This window comes from Talpa europaea, assembly GCF_964194135.1.
Source record: "Talpa europaea genome assembly, chromosome: 13".
Taxonomy (NCBI): Eukaryota; Metazoa; Chordata; class Mammalia; order Eulipotyphla; family Talpidae; genus Talpa; species Talpa europaea.
The window spans coordinates 64,199,899-64,217,514 of record NC_140080.1 but is presented as its reverse complement, the minus strand read 5'-3'; the positions used below and the strand labels follow the sequence as shown (position 1 = coordinate 64,217,514).

General features: G+C 39.8%; 1 protein-coding gene across 1 annotated transcript in view; it reads left to right on the top strand.

Moving 5' to 3' along the window:
* The window catches only part of CHST9 (carbohydrate sulfotransferase 9), a gene marked incomplete at both ends in the record, with an annotated part of 212,974 nt that overhangs the window by 175,092 nt on the left and 20,266 nt on the right, over nucleotides 1-17,616 (top strand). The window contains one exon of the mRNA XM_084252923.1: nucleotides 5,663-5,700. Coding sequence (XP_084109049.1) covers nucleotides 5,663-5,700 — 38 coding nt within the window. The remainder of the gene's footprint in view (nucleotides 1-5,662; nucleotides 5,701-17,616) is intronic.

The window sequence follows — 17,616 nt, the reverse complement described above, 5'->3', positions numbered from 1 at the left end:
CTTGACCTTGACCTTGTTGAGGATGGAATTCCTGCTGTGTACATCTTTGTACACCTAGCACTTAGAAAGCATCTGATACTTTAAAGGAATTATGTTTATTAGAATGAATATACTGCATTTGGCTCATATCTTCCATTTGTTAAATTGGAGGAAATTGCTAAACAACTAATGAGTCTGCAGTTTTGAGGGACTAAATGTGTTCCACAGGAGTTGGAATCATAAATTATTTCTCATGTTGGGCCTTTGAACTGCAGATTCTTGCAAATCTGTATGTGATTTCAGAAAGTCTGTGAGACTCCTGTCTCCTCCCCATTTTCTCTGTGTGGGCATATTTCAGAGGAACCGATTCCTCTGATTAGTGAGTCTCTCAACAGAGTTTGGCAAATTTGAAGCAGTCATCAGAGAATTACACATTTTTGAAAAACAGAGCCCCTTAAATTTTGGTGAGTCTGTTTGGGGGCTTCTATAATGTCCATTCCTGAGGCTCATGATGGACAATAGTATCCCAAAACTTTGTTCATCAGAGGCTGAGCCAACAATGTCCACAATTTCCCTCTGCAGCTTATTCTGCTTTATTTTTTTTAAGACAGACTGGGTTAAAATTTAAGGATTTGAAAGTAGCTCTTTTTTGTGAATGATCTGCCATGGGAGGTGCAACCAATGGTGTTGGTGTGGGGAATGCAGAGGTTTCTGGAAGTATGTTGCTATTAACCGTTGATATATATACTCCTTTAACCTTATGTAGAAATACATGATAGGCAACCAGAAGCACAGTTTTAGTTGATTTCTTATTGTCCTTTTTCATAGTGGAGTTCAAGATTATCTTCTGGATAGACATGTTTGAACAAATGCTCATTCTTAACCAGTTGGTCTCGCAACAATCTCGTCAAGCATTCTTATTTCCTCCCCTTCTTGTCCTCATCTAATCAAAAGCTGGAGGGACAGACCCAAATATGGGGTGGATAAAAGTGGGTTTATATTGAAAATCAATTGTTGCTGTGTCTTAAGAGTAGCAGCATTGCGGGCCTCCCCAGTGGCGCAGAGGGTTGAGCGCTGCACTGTGAAGTTGCCTGCAGCCTCTGCAGCGAGGGTTCAATTCCCAGCTGGCCAGGGAGATTCCCACATGGCGTGGCAGACCTCTCCTGCCACACCCACTGCTCCCCTCAGCAGTGTATTTTGGTCCATCTGCCTGTTCTGTTACCCACTCTGTCTCTGGTGAATCCTCTCACCCTCCCGTGCCTCTGGCCTGTACCCCAGTTCTTGTATAAAAATAAATAAATTTAAAAAAAAAAAAGAGTAGCAGCATTGCACTGGAGGACTTGGTGTAACCTTTGACTAGTAGGCCATTGTAGGGTAAATGGTTTTTTAGGCTTTTCTGTCCTCCCACCATTAGGATTGCTCTGCCTCATGGGGCACCTGCAGTTGGTACATTGTTGCAAACTGTCTTATTTACTTCTGTGGGCCATGGGAGGAGTATTGAGATAGTGGCTAAAAGAAACAGAAGCGGGAGAGAGAAGGGGAGAAAGAAAGCCAGAAGAGAGAGAGAAAAGCTCAGAGTGAAGACTTGCCAGGGGCTTGGAGGCCTTGTGGCCTCCTGCCCCCCCCCCCCCCCGCAGCCCTGCCTGCCGTGTACCTGTTTGCCACACTACATTTAAAAGCTCAATAAAACCTGAAAATGTCACTGAGGCCTCCAGGACTCCTCCTTTACCTGGTCTAGTCTGCTCGGATCCTAGAAACCTGCACTGTGCCCATCCTGCCACTATAATTGGCATAAGTCAGCAAGATAATTCAAAGCAGACGGGTATGGAACCCTCCAAAGACCTCAGGAGGGACTGAGGAGGAGCAGACTGTGAGCCTGTGACAATGCTGGATGTGCCATGGCAGCACAGGTGGTGACCAGAGTCCAGGAGCTGTGGGAAGAGCTAGAGATGCTGCAGTAGCACAGGAGGTGGACAAGGCTTGGGAGCTGCAGGACAGATCTTGCCTGGAGGAGGAGATGGTCTGCAAGGACCAGCCCACTACCCTGAGACAGCAGAATTGTTGGGGAAGAAAGAACCAGGAATTGGAGCTCACTAGTGCTGATGCAGGAAAAGGCTGATGGACTTGGACTTACAATCCTGCCAGAAGGTGGAGGAACTTTGGCAGGGTAATGTTTTGGGGACCCTGGGGGAGGATGGTATTGTTTTTACACTCCCCTCCCCCCAGGAGATGGGAATCTGGGGATGGCCAGGGGGCGTTGATTGCCAAAAGCAGCCTGTGTACTGCCTAGCAGCTAGGCAGAGGAAATAAGCCAACTTAGAAAGGCAAAAGCTGGTGCTGAGATTGGGAAGCCCTGAGCAGCTGTTGAGCAGCCTAAGTATGCTAAAGAAGGCCAGTGAGTCTCTTAAAATCACCTATGGGAGATGCCCTGCTCCCGGTTGAGTGAGGGTGAGTTGTTGAGGAACCGGTCCTTGGGAGATGGGTGGGGGGTGTGGCTTGTGGTGGAGCCCAAGCCAAAAAGGGGACCCAATAGAGGTCACATGTGGAGCTTGTATCCAGGGATCCCCGACCCATGTACATGTGCAATGGGTTGGCCTGAGAGCAGGGGTCTGCGTGTTGCATTGGTAGCTATGAAAGTGTTGGAGTGACCGCAGACAGAAACCCTGAGGGTTGGGCGATTACCCCCAATCCAGGAGTGAGTGCATCCTGGGGGTGGATGTGGTGTGTGGCTTGTGGCTGAGACTACAGCAAGAGAAGGCCAGGAAGCCTGACAGCTTCTGGCGTGTGACGGCAGATGCCCAAGTGGTTCCCCTCCCTCGTATGAGCAGTGCCTTGGCCAGCAACACAGTGGATCATCTGCTGGTGCCAAAAATTATCTTTTGCCACTAGGTTGGTGCCTGCCTGAATTATTTGTGTTGTATTTTCTTTTGTGGGCCATGGCTGCTGTGTTTATGTTTGTTAAAGGAAACTTGTATATACCTGTATATACATTGTATGGCAGAAAACCCTGAGGGAGTGGATTGTAGGGTAAATGGTTTTCAGGCTTTTCTGCCCTCCCATCATTAGGATTGCCCTGCCTCATGGGGCACCTGCAGTTGTTACATTGTGGGCCATGGGAGGAGAATTGAAATAGTGGCTAAGAGAAGAAGCAGAAGCAGGAGAGAGGCAGGAGAGAGAAGGAGGGAGAGAAAGCCAGAAGAGAGGGAGAAGCCCAGAGTGAAGACTTGCCAGGTGCTTAGAGGCCTGGCGGCCTCCTGACCCTCCCAGCACCCTAGCCTGCCATGTACCTGTTTGCCACACTACATTTTAAAGCTCAATAAAAGCCTGAGAACATCATTGAGGGCTCCAGGACTCCTCCTTTACCCATTCTGGTCTGCTTGGATCCTAGAAATCCTGCTCTGTGCCCATCGTGCCCCTACAGCCATGTAAACTTGGACACATTTGTAATTTATTTGATCCCTAGTCTCCTAATCTAAAATGAAACAGGAGTAACAATCTATAGCTTAGACCACAATTCAAGTCTTAATATAGAAAATACCAAGGATTAATGTTATATATTTGATATTCTTTGATGAAAATGGAACAAAATTAGAGGCTAAGCAAGAAAATTATAGAACAAAACTCTATTCATTGGAAATTTAAAAATTCTAAATTTATATGTCAGATTAAATTATAATGGATATCTTGAAATACTTACAAAGATGCACTCTGTCTAAACTGGTAAGAAGCAGCAAAGACTACTCAGAAGAAATAAAGAAAATGATATACATTTATATGCTTTCTACAAACATTAGAAGAGGAGAGGTAGCAAACATAGTAAATTGCATTCAATGGAAAAAATAGAAAATTATTAATAGCAGAATAAGCTCAAAAAATATTTTATGTGATAATCATTCCATTGCCTTGCCTTAATCACCTATGTATACATGTAAACAGTACTGTTTATTTTTGCCTGTTTTGAAGTTTTAGTAATAATAATAATCTCTATTTTACAAGATTCCTCCATGGATATCATGCATGTGCAGGACTTAGCACAGGACCCAGCAGTTAGATGGTTTGGGTGTGCTACTTGAGGAACAGCCAAAATGAAGCATGACAATTGTTTGAATTAGTTTTACATGTCTTTTTCAGAAAACAATTTACCAGTTTCTTAAACAACTCAACATGCACTACCTTAAACCCATCAATTACACCCCAGGACATTTAGACCACAGAAGTAAAGACATGGTCACATAAATACCTATACACAAATGTTAATAGCAGCTTTATTCATAATAGCCATACCTAGACACTGCACAGATGTCCTTTAACAGGTGAATGACTAAACAAACTTTTGTGCTTCCATACCATGGAAAACCACTGAACAATAAAGAGGAATGAACACCCAGGAATGCGAGCAACAACCTAGGACTCTCCAATCACAATGCTGAGTGAGGAAAGTCAGTCCTGAAAGGTTGTGATATGTATGATCTCATTTCCATAACATTGTGGAAATGATGAAATGATAGAAACAGGAACAGAGGAGTGGTTGTTGGGGATGCAGAGGGTAGTGGCAGGACGGTAGAGGCTGAAGCAGCATGAAGGATGCTTGTGCTGGAAATGTGCTGTGTGTTGTCGGGTATTCTGTTAGATACTGTTCTGTAGATATTCCAGATGTTACCGGGGGAAAGCTGTGTAAAGGGTACTTGGGATTTCTGTCTTATTTCTTGTAGATGTGTGACTATATACAATTATCTACATTAAAATAAAAAAGAACATATTTAACAGCATGTATGTAATACCGAGATATTCATAAGCACATAATAACCACAGCATCTCTTCCTGTCTTTCCTGGTGACTTGATGGCTATTTATTATTACTAATTTTTTTCCCTTCTACTTAAGACATGCATTGCCTTGAGCACTTACAAGTTATTTTCGCAACTAAAATTTGTTATTTTAGAATCTTTATATCCCTCTGTTACCAACATGCATTACTGATATTTTTCTTTTTTTACAATCAGAAATAGGTTTAATTGTATTTTATATTAATCAATATGTAGATCTTTACCAGTACTATTAATTTTTGTGTAGATTTAAGTAACTCTCTAGTGTCCTTTCATTTTATACTGAAGGACTCATTTCAGAATCTCATGTGATTCTTTACTCACTTGATGCCATTCATTCATAGAACTGTTGATGTGTACTTTGTTTTCTCTTACTATAACAGCAAATTATAATGTTTTTATCATGTGCACAAGTGAGAGAAAAGTTTCAAAAAGTAACACTCTACCTTCTACCTTTTTAAACTTCCTAGTCTAGTCCTCAAGCATCCATGAGCTCAGTGTTAGTATCATATTTGAATAGATTGTCACTGTCTGGAAACCTTTGAATGGTTATTAAAAATTTTTTCCATCCTTTTCATCTCTTCACCATTTCTCTGCCAACATTTAAAACAGTCCTTTGATAGCACTCTTTCTAGATTTCCAGTCCATTTTCTGTGAACTTAGCCTAGTATGTTTTGTTTAGGACATGACTTCATTCCAATTATTAAAGTGATTGCAAATTTCCATAATGTGATACAAATTCTTGCTCAAAGGGCCCATGACAGCTCTTGGAGCTGTGAGTAAAATACAGAGCAATATCAGTACTTCTAATCATTTTCATATTTTGATGATCAATTTCTTTTTTGCTTTCTTTTTCAGTGACTAGAGAAAAAATCCAGGAACATATCACCAACCAGGTATTTTCTCACCTCTCATAAATTGTGATATAAAATTTTGATTTAATCGTTACTAAATGGGCATTTGTATGTGTTTAAAAAGCAAAGCTCATTGCTGGTTATTGGGTATAAGAAATATATGTGTTGCTGGTTCTGAGAACAAATAAACTGGTCATTTGTGCATATAATAATCATGCACTTTCCTTGCCTAGTTTCTTCCCTCCATACCATCCCCCCAAGTGTGGAAAACATCAGAGATGTAGGACTCTGCCAGTTCTGATTTATAAACCTCTCTCTGTTCATGTCTGACCTCTGCGAAGAGATACTTTTATCTACTTTACTCTCTGTGATTTTCCCATGTTTTAATTAGCCTAGTTGAAAGTCACACCCTCCCAAAAAGTTAAGAACTGAACCCCCAGCATTGGAATCCTGTAAGTTGACTTTCCATTGGGGTCACTTATTTCATCCCACAGTTCATCAACATCTTTCTGTCTGCATCACTATTTTTTTTTAAGATTTATACATGCAAGAACTGGGGTACAGGCCAGAGTTGTGGGGGTTGAGAGGACTCACCAGAGACAGAGTGGGGAACAGAACAGGCAGATCGACTGAAATACACTGCTAAGGGGAGCAGTAGGTGAGTCAGGAGAGGTCTGCCACACTATGTGGGTAGCTCCCTGGCCAGGGTTTGAACTTGTGCTGCAGTGGCTGAGGGTAGCTTCATAGGTTGCATCTTATCCCTTGCGCCACCAGGAAGACCCTTCACTATATTCTTATCCAACATTTTTTACTGAATTATTTCTTACATCTACCAGTAAATGGAGTCAGTCTATATAACTCTTGAGGAGCTTGAGGCGCACATTCACACATAGAAACCAAGGACATCTTCACCAAACCCTGTCTTCCCTTTCCCAGAAGTCCCTCTGGCTGCACCTTCTCCTTTTGCCACCTGCACCAATGGGCTCAGGGACTGCAGACATTGGCCTGTGACAAAATACACTCAGCCTTCACCTGAGACATATCTCCATGTCTTTTATTGTTGTAACTCACCCTTATGAGGCAGAAGGGATACATATATGTTTATACCAGTTAAGGGTACATTTTTCAAAGTTGTCTTCTCATAGGCTCCAAAAGAAATTGTAATTTAAGCCCGTTGCCATTCCACTCAGGTTCTAGCTTTACCTAATCTGTGCCAGATACCCTGTAACTTATCAAACTATAAAAAATAGCTTATTTGGCTATTCTACTAATGCAATATCAACAGGCATAATTTAATGCTGATCAGATGTAATTTTACTTTTGAATATAATTGTAAATATTGACTTCTAGTAGTGGTCCTCTTAATATTTGAAAGCACTGTCATTGTGCAATGGCAAAATCAGGTCTCTGTTTCAAATAGTGTATTTGTCTTCTGAGCTTAGCTTCTTTATCAGTGTATTTTCATTTATTTGTATGTACTCAAGTGGTTTGGTAAGGCTGAGCAACAGTAAACTGGTAAACCTTATTGCTACCCTTTTTACTTTTTTAAGTCACATAGTGAATATGTTTCCTTATAAACAGAACTATTTTCTTTATTAAGTTAACATGTTTAAGCAGCTGGTCAAGAAATATATTAAGGCCACTTCTTATGGGCAAATATTCATTTCCTGTATTTTCCTTCTTTTTATATTTGGTTAAACAAATAAAATATGTAGACACCAAAATAGAACACCAAATATTTACTCATAATCTTAAACATTGATTTGATGCTGGAAAAAATCATCATGGTTTCCATTTCAAATAAGAGTGAAATTCTTTGGACTTGAACATAAGAAGGATCTTTATTAGTTATACAGTCTCAGAACAGATACAGATAGTTGTACTGTTCAATCAGTGTATGCCAGCTGGTATTTCTAATTCTCCGATGGAATTTCTTTTGGAGAGGTACTCCTCACTCTTGAGAACTCTTGAGAATGTACAGGCCATACACTTCAGAGAGACAAATTATACCTCTAATTTATCTAAAGTCTGGTAAAGTACCAAGAAGTGAAATCACCATCCTTCTTTCTGTCACTCTGCCACCAAAAGAATTCAGCTTTTGAAAAACATTTTTGAAAACTCACTTTGGATAATCAATACAGTGTTCTTTATCAGAAAGGAATGTAAAATGGAGCACCGTTGAGTGTTAATCTTGCCCCTAAATCCTACCCACCAGGCACTATAGATTGTGTAATTAAATTGAAATTGAAAATCCAGTCTTTTTTTTTTCCCATTAGACAAGCTATGAGTTGCACACCAATGTGAGGAATCAAGGTGGAGTTGGGGGGAGATGGGAACCTGCTGGCCATTCCCTGCATGCATTTTCTAGCTCATAGCTATTTCACCACACCTGAGCTCTGCGAACAAACAACTATTTGAGTTCTCTGGAGGGAATGCTGGATCCTTTCCTGTGTAATTCACAGGGGAAATTAGTATGCTTTTTAAAAGTAACTTGTTAATGCAGCTTGTTTACGAGAAGAGGACAAAAATGAGCAGTGAACCGCCTGGCAGCTTATGTCCCAGGATGGGATGAATGCATGACCCATTTTTTTTAGCTGTTTCTCTGGCAGTTCAATGCTGCAACAATTTCCTATCTGAAAAATGTGCCTTGTAGAGATGAAATCTCCTGTAGGTTTTTGAATAATTTTTACTACAGTAAAGATAACAGCTTAAAATACAAACAAGAATACCTTCAAAACCAAATCAAAATATGTTCATGTTGAGAATGGGAAAACTGAACGCAGAAACCTTCTAAGTAAACTTTTGAAAACTGCCTTGTATTGGAGAATAGACAATTGAAACCCGTAGGAAATCAATAGTTTCTGTTTATGCCTTTTTGGATAGTAGATAATTGAAACGCAGAGTGAAATAATACTTTGTTTTTGTACAGCTAGGTGACAGAGGGACACTGAATATGGGACTTCATTTCTTGTGCAGGGGATGTGTGTGTTACTGAGAATGTTCACAGTTCAGACTCTGTGACAGAGCCTTACCATTACCAATTGCCCCTTGCCAAGAACCATCTGCACACTGTTACAGCTTATGGATTTGACTCCTAAGATTGCTGTGACAAACTGGCACAAACCAGGTGCTTTCAAATAACAGAAATGTATTATTACACAGTTCTAGAGGCTCAAAGCCCAAAACCCAAGTATCAGTAGGGCCATGTTCCCCCTGAAACCTGCAGGGGATAATCCTTTCTTGCTTCATCCTAGCTTCTGGAGACAGCCAACAGTCCTTGGCATTCCTTGGCTTGTAGCTACATCGCTTCAGTCTCTGCCTCTGTCATCACATGGCTTTTCTCTCTGTGTCTCTTCTGTGAGGACACCAGCTATAGTGGCTTAGGACCCATGATGACATCTACTTGATTATTCCTGCAAAGTTCCTAGCCACATTCACTGGCATTGAGAATTAGGACTTCAGCATATCTCTGTAGGGGTCAAAGTTCAACCCTGACGAATTGGAAACCTCAGAGTCATCATGCCACCTCTGCCTCTGACCATTGAGCATTTCTGATGTCATCTGTCACCCTCTCCAGTCCAGCTTCTCCTCTGCTGCCCAAGGTCCATGCTTCCTCCTGACTCTCTTCTTGCTTCCTTGATGGCTTTTCAACACAGTTCTGCTTCAGTGTCACCCCACAGTAACCTTCATCGTCCATTCTGCTCCACTTTAAAGGCTCACCTCAGAGGTATTGTGTATCTAGTTCCAGACTACCACAACAATGAGAATATCACAATAGAGCAAGTCACACAATTTTCTTGGTTTCCCACGACATATATAAAAGTTATATTGACACTATACTGTCATCTACTAAATGCACATTATGTCTTTAAAAAAATTCTATGTGCATACCTTAATTAAAAATACTGCTGAAAATGCTGACCATCATCTGAGCTTTCGTGAGTTGTCTTCTTGCCAGTGTAGGTTCTTGCTTCAGTGTTGATGGTCACTGACTGATCAGGGTGCTAAAGGTAGAGGTGATTGTAACAATTTCTTATAGTAAGTCAACAGTGAAGTCCCTGACATTGATTGACTTGCTTTTCACAAAAGATTTCATTGTAGCATGTGATGTTGTTTGATAGCACTTTACCCACAGTAGAACTTCTTTCAAAATTGAAGTGGATCCTCTCAAACCAAATTTAGGTAATATTTTAAATTCTTTGTTGTCATTTCAACAATGCTCATAGCATCTTCATCAATAGTAGAGTCCATCTCAAAAAACTACATTCTTCGCTCATCCATAAGAGCAACTCTTCATCCATTCAAGTTTTATTGTAAGATTGTAGCAATTAAACCACCTCTTCAGACTCCACTTATAATTCTAATTCTGTTGCTATTTCCACCACATCTGCAGTTACTTCCTGCATAGAAATCTTGAATCCCTCAAAACCATTTATGAGGGTCGGAAGCAACTTCTTCCAAACTCCTGTTAATGTTATTTTAACTACTCCCATGTAACATGAATGTTCTTATGAACATTAAAACGGTAATCATTTCCAGATAGTTTTCAGTTGAGTTTGCCTAGACCCATTAGAAGAATTACTGTCTATGGTAGATATAGCCTTACAAATGTATTTCTTTTTTTTTCTTTTTTTTTTAAATTTAAATTTTATTTTTATATTCCCCATACAATTGCAACCCCCTTATTATGACCTCAATACCTCCTTTCCTGGCCCCCCACCCCGAATAGAGTGTCTCTGGTTCATAATTGTTTGTTGATTTTGATTTTTACTTTCTTATAGTTATTCTTTTTCCTGGTCTCTTATTTAAGTTTTCTAGATTCCTGCTATGAGAGAGACCATCTGGTATTTTTCTTTTTCTTTCTGGCTTATTTTGCTGAGCATGATCCCTTCCAGCGCCATCCATGTTGCTACAAATTGCATTTATCTTTTTTGAATGCTGAGTAAAATTCCATAGTGTGTATGGACCACATCTTCTTGATCCAGTCATCTATTTTTGGGCATTTGGGCTGTTTCCAAAGCTTAGCTATTGTAAATAGTGCTGCTATAAACATAGGGGTGCAGGTGCTCTTTGGAATTGATGTTTCTGTGTCCTTTCGGTAAATACCTGGTAGTGGAATTGCTGGATCATATGGAAGCTCTATGTTTAGTAGGTCCAGAAATCTCCACACAGCTCTCCATAGTGGTTGGACCAGTTTGCACTCCCAACAACAGTGCAGGAGAGTTCCTTTTTCTCCACAACCTCGCCAACATTTGTTGTTGCTAGTTTTTTTTAATATGTGCCATTCTCACTGGTGTAAGATGGTATCTCATGGTAGTTTTGATTTGCATTTCCCTGATTACAAGTGATGTTGAACATTTTTTCATATGCCTGTTGGCCATTTGCATTTCCTCTTCAGAGAAGTTTCTTTTTAGCTCTTCTGCCCATTTTTTAATTTGTTGTTGTTGAGTTTCATCAGCTCTTTGTAGATTTTTGTGATCAGTCCTTTATCATTAGTGTTGTGTGCAAAAATGTTCTCCCAGTTGGTGGGGTTTCTCTTTGTTTTTGTTATTGTCTCTTTTGCTGAGCAGAAGCTCTTTAATTTGATGTAGTCCCAGATGTTTATCTTTGCCTTCACTATCACTGCTTTGGGTGATGTGTCTGTAAAGATGTCTTTGATGTGCATATCATGTAGTGTTTTGCCTATGTTTCCTTCTATGTTTTTTATAGTTTCAGGTCTTATATCTAGTTCTTTAATCCATTTTGAGTTGGTTTTTGTATATGGTATGAGGTAGTAGTCAAGCCTCATTCTTTTGCATGTAGCGACCCAGTTTTCCCAGCACCATTTATTGAACAAACTTTCTTTGCTCCAATGCATAGTCTTTGCTCCTTTGTCAAAGATTAGTTGACCATAAATCTGTGGGTGTATTTCTGGATTTTCTATTCGATCCCATTGGTCTGTGTGTCTGTTCTTGTTCCAATACCATACAGTTTTGATGATTATAGCTTTGTAGTACAGTTTGAAGTCTGGGAGTGTGATGCCTCCATTCCCTTTTTTTTTTTTCAGGAGAGCTTTGGCTATTCGGGGTTTTTGGTGATTCCATATGAATTTCATCAATAATTGTTCTATTTCTTTGAAGAATGACATTGGAATAGCATTGAATCTGTATATTGCTTTTGGCAGGATGGCCATTTTAATAATGTTTATTCTTCCAACCCATGAGCAGGGGATGTCTTTCCATTTCTTTGTGTCTTCTATTTCTTTTAACAGTGTTTTATAGTTTTCTTTGTATAGGTCCTTTACCTCTTTTGTTAGATTTATTCCCAAATATTTGATTTTTTTTTGTTTCAATAATAAAAGGGATGGTTTTTTGATTTCTTCTTCAGATTTATTGTTTGTGTATAGGAAGGCTACTGATTTTTGTGTGTTGATTTTGTATCCTGCCACTTTACTGAACTGATTGATTAGTTGAATTAGTTTTTCTGTGGAGTTTTTGGGGTTCTCTATGTATATTGTCATATCATCTGCAAATAGTGATAGTTTGACTTCTTCTTTTCCTATTTGGTTTCCTTGTATGTCTTTCTCTTGTCTTATTGCTCTGGCTAGGACTTCCAGTATTATATTGAAAAGCAGTGGTGAGAGTGGACATCTTTGTCTTGTTCCAGATCTTAATGGGAATGCTTTCAGCTTTTCGCCATTGAGAATGATACTGGCTGTTGGCTTGTCATAGATGGCCTTTATGATGTTGAGGTATGATCCTTGTATCCCAAGAATTTCAAGGATTTTTATCATGAATACCCATTGCACTTTGTCAAAAGGTTTCTCGGCATCTATTGATATTATCATATGGTTTTAATATTTCTTTTTGTTGATGTGTTGGATAACGTTGATTGATTTTCAGATGTTGAACCATCCTTGTGTCCCCGGAATGAATCCTACTTGGTCATGGTGAATTATCTTGTGGATACATTGTTGGATTCTGATAGCTAAAATTTTATTGAGGATTTTTGCATCAGTGTTCATTAGGGAGATTGGCCTTAGTTTTTTTTTTTTTTTTTTTTGTGTTGTCCTTGTTCGGTTTTGGTATTAGTGTAATGTTGGCTTCATAGAATGTGTTTGGTATTATCCCTTCCTTCTCAATTTTTTGGAAGAGTTTGTGACAGATAGGCACCAATTCATCTCTGAATGTTTGGTAGAATTCATTTTTAAATCCATCAAGTCCTGGGCTTTTGTTTTTGGGGAGGTTTTTGATTACCATTTCAATTTCACTGCTTGTAATTGGTCTGTTTAGGTGTTCTATTTCTTCTTTATCTAGCTTTGGGTGATTGTAGAGTTGTAGGAATTTGTCCATCTCCTCTAGATTGTTGAACTTGTTTCCATATAACTGTTCATAGTAGTTTCTGATTATTCTTTCTATTTCTGCTATGTCTGTTGTGATTTCTCCTCTTTCATTTATGATTCTGTTTATTTGTTCTTTTTTCCCTTTTTTCCTTTGTGAGCTTGGCTAGGAGTTTGTCTATTTTTTTTTAAGATTTATTTATTTATTTATTCATTTATTTAATTATACAAGCACAGTGTACAGTCAGAAGCGCGGGGGCGGGTGAGAGAATTCACCAGAGCCAGAGCGGGGAGCAGAGCAGGCAGAAGGACCGAAGCACACTGCTGAGGGGAGCAGCGGGCGGCAGGAGAGGTCTGCACGCCATGTGGGGCCCTCCTCCGGTGGCCGGGGAGCAGCCGAGGATCGAACCGGCGCTGCAGAGGCTGCAGGCAGCTCCGCAACCCAGCGCTCAACCGCTGTGCCACCGGGGAGGCCCTAGGGGTTTGTCTATTTTATTTATTTTTTCAAAGAACCAGCTCTTGGTTTCATTGATCTTTTGGATTGTTTTTTTTTTAGTTTCAATTTCATTTATTTCTGCTTTGGTTTTTATTATTTCTTTTCTTCTACTGGTTTTGGGGGTTTTTTTGGTTTTTCTTTTTCTAGATCTTTGAGCTTCAAGATTAGGTTGTTTCTTTGAGTTCTTTCTTGTTTCTTGATGTGAGCCTCTATTGCTATATATTTTACTCTTATTACTGCTTTTACTGCATCCCATACATTTAGGAAATTGGTGTCCTCCTTGTCATTCAATTCAAAGAATTTTTTAAGTTCTTCTTTGATCTCCTCATTAGTCCAGTGGTCTTCCAGTAGTGTGGGGTTCAATCTCCATGAGGTAGGAGAATTCCTTGCCTTCTTTTTATGGTTTATTTCTACTTTGATGCCTTCATGGTCAGAAAAGATGCTTGGTATGATTTCAATTCTTGACATATCTGTTGATGTTTGTCTTGTGTCCCAGTATGTGATTGATCCTGGAGAATGATCCATGTGCGCTTGAGAAAAATGTGTACTCAGATTTTTTTGGGTTTAGTGTTCTATAGATGTCTGTTAAGCCCAAGCACTCTAGATCCTTATTTAGAGCTTTAGTGTCTTTACTTATTTTTTGTCTCGTTGATCTAGCCATTGTTGATAGTGGTGTGTTGAAGTCTCCCACTATGTATGTGTTTTCTCTGATGGCTGTTTTCAAAGATGACAATAGTTGTCTGATATGTTTTGGTGCTCCTTCGTTTGGTGAATATATGTTAATAAGTGTTATTTCTTCTTGAAGTATTGTCCCCTTGATCAAAATGTAGTGACTGTTGGGGTCACTTTTTACCTTTTTGAGTTTGAAATCTGTTTTATCTGATATTAGTATAGCTGTTCCTGCTTTCCTTTTTGGTCTATTTGCTTGTAGGATTGTTTCCATCCTTTAACTTTGAGTCTATTTTTATCTTTTGTAGCTAAATGTATTTCCTGGAGACAGCCAGGTTTTTTTCTTAATCCAGCCTGCGACTCTGTGTCTTTTTATTGAGGAGTTTAGTCCATTTACATTTAGAGTTAATATTGATATGTTAGCATCTGTATTTGCCATTGTGTTTGTCTTTCCTTTGATTTTATTTATTCTTTTAATAACTTTTTTTTTTTTTTTGGCCTTCTTTCGTTGTTACTCATCCTTCTGCGGTTCTGGCTTTAGGACTCCTTGTAGTATTTTTTGGAGTGGGGGTTTACTCATAATGAAATTCCAGAGTTTCTGTTTGCCTGGGAAGGTCCTTATTCTTTCTTCATAGAGGAAGGTGAGCTTTGCAGGATAGAGTATTGTTGGTTGGCATTTGTTTTCTTGGAGTCTGTTGACTATGTCCCTCCACTCTCTCCTTGCCCGTAGTGTTTCTTCGGAGAAGTCTGATGTCAGTCTGATTGGTTTTTCCTTTGAATGTTATCTGTTTCTTCCCTCTTGTCAGCTTCATTATTTTTCCCTTGTCTTGTATTCTTGGAAGCTTTACTATTATGTGTCTTGCTATATTTTTCCTTTCGTCATGAAGTTTGGTGTTCTTCTTGCTTCTTGTATATCAATTTTCAGCTCCTTCTTCACATTTGGGAAGTTCTCTTCAATTATTTCCTTAAATATTTTCTCTGTTCCTACATATCTCTCCTCTCCTTCTGGGATTCCTATAACTCTTATTTCTTTTCCTCATGGAGTCAGATATTTCCCAAAGTCTTTCTTCGGTCTTTTTTCTTCATACTTCTCTTTCCTTTTCTGTTTTGGTTCTTTTTATTTCTGTGTCTTCTAGAGTACTTATTCGTTCTTCCATTTCATCTATTCTGCTTTCATTGCTTTTCCTAGAATTCTTTAGCGCCTCCATTAATTCTTTGATCTCCTGCATTTGTTTTACTTCCTTCTTTAGGGACTCAATTTTATTCTTCTGATCATTGATTATTTTACCCTTATCATTGTTTTCCTTTATGACTTCTGTCAGTTTTTTAATCACAGCAATTTTAAATTCTCTTTCTGGAAGGTTCAGAAGTTCTTCCAAGTTACTCTCATTGCATTCTGGTGGGTGGTTTTCTTTTTGTGGTGTGTCTTTTTCCTGAGGAGTTGCTGGGTTGCATGTAGTTTTTCTTTTCCCTACTGTGTGTTTTCTAATTTGCTATATGCATTGGGACACTGTGTTGGTGGTACTGGCCGGCATCTTTTTGGTGTGCTCTTTGTGGGGTTCGGAAACTGGTGGTCTAAACGAGTCAAATACTGTTATGCCAGAAATCTAGTGAGGCAGCGGTACTTTGAGTATGTTAATTGTTGCTGTCACAGAATATTTCCTCCTTCTGTGTTTAATTACAAAGGTGTGTCTTGAAGTCCCACAAACTTCCCTGGAGGTGGGGCAGCTGGATTGGATTCTGGGTTCCAAATCACTGAATCTACCTCTGGGCTCCAACTTCCTGCCAGTTGGGACCAGGCTTGTGGGGGCCTTCAGCTCACCTCTGGCTGCGCAGGGAACCTTCTCCCTCTGGCTCCACAGGGAGTCTTATGCCAGTTTCAAGCAGTCTTTATTGAAGAAATGTCCCTGTTCTAAAGTGGCAATGTGGAGACACACTCCCCTGCACGCCCATTCTGCCCAGGCCTTGGGTGCCCGCTCCCCCTCTGAGCTGGGACTGCTCGCCAGAAGGGGCCTGGCACTGGTGAACTTCCCAGCTCACCTCTGGCTCCTCCGGGAGCCTTCTGCCGGTTTCAAGCAGTCTTTACTGAAGAAAGGTCCCTGTTCTAAAATGGTGATGCGGGGATGTACTCCCCTATGGGCCTGGTCTGCCCCGGCGGTGGGTGCCTGCTTCCCCTCTGGGCTCAGACTGCTGGCCAGAAGGGGCCTGGTGCAGGTGAAATTCCCAGCTCACCTCTTGCTCCTCAGGGAGCCTTCTCCCAGTTTCAAGCAGTCTTTACTGGAGAAAGGTCCCTGTTCTAAAATGGCAATGCGGGGACGTACTCCCCTGTGCACCCAGTCTACAAATGTATTTCTTAAATAATAATGCTTGAAAATAAATATACTCCTTGAGTGATGAGCTGCAGCATGGGTTTTGTGTTAATAGGACTGAAAACAACATTAATTTTGTATGTTCCCATCAGAACTCTTGAATAATCAGGTGCATTGTCAATGAGCAATAAGCCCTCAACAATGGCTTAAAATAGTCTATAAACCACTTTGTGAACAGATATTCTGTCATCAAGCCTTCTTTGTTTCATTTATAGAGCACAGGAAGAGTAGATTTAGCATATCTCTTAATAGCCCCGGGATTTTCAAATGGTAAATGAGCACTGACTTCAATTTAAATTCAACAGTTGTATTAGTCCCTAACAAGAGGGTCAGTTCATTTTTTGACACTTTAAGCCAGGCATTGGTTTCTTCATACCTATGTAAGTCCCTGATGGCATCTCCTTACAACACAAGACTTTTTTGCTTACATTGAAAACCTGTTGTTTAGTGTAACCACCTTTATCTATGATCTTAGCTAGATCTTGTGAATAATCTGCTGCAACTTTTATATCAGTACACACTGCTTCAACTTGTGCTTTGATGTTATGGAAATACCTTCTTTCTTCATGAACCAACCTCTGATGGCTTCACAGTTTTCTTCTGTGACTGTCTAACCTCTCTCAACCTTGCTCTGAATTAGGCTGTGGCTCAAGGGAATGTTTTGGTTGCCTTGGTTTTTTATGTAGGCCACTCAAAACTCACTCCATATCAGCAAAACACCTGTTTCACTTTTATCATTCATGTGTTCATTGGAATAGCATTTTAAATTTTCCTTAAAAACTTTACCTTTGCATTTGCAACTTAGCTAACTTTTTCACGAGAGTTCTAGCTTTTGGCATATCATGGCTTTCAGCATGTCTTTCTCAACAAAATTAATCATTGCTAGCTTTTGTTTCCAAGTGAGAAACATGTTACTCTTCATTTCAACACTTAGAAATCACTGTAGGGTTATGAACTGGCTTAATATCCATATTGTTGGGAGCAGGGAGGCCAAGGAGAGGGAGAGAGACAATTTGGACCAAACACAATATTTATTGATTAAGTTTGCTATCTTATATGGGCACGGTTGGTAGGGCCCCCAGACAATTTCAGTGGTAACATCAAAG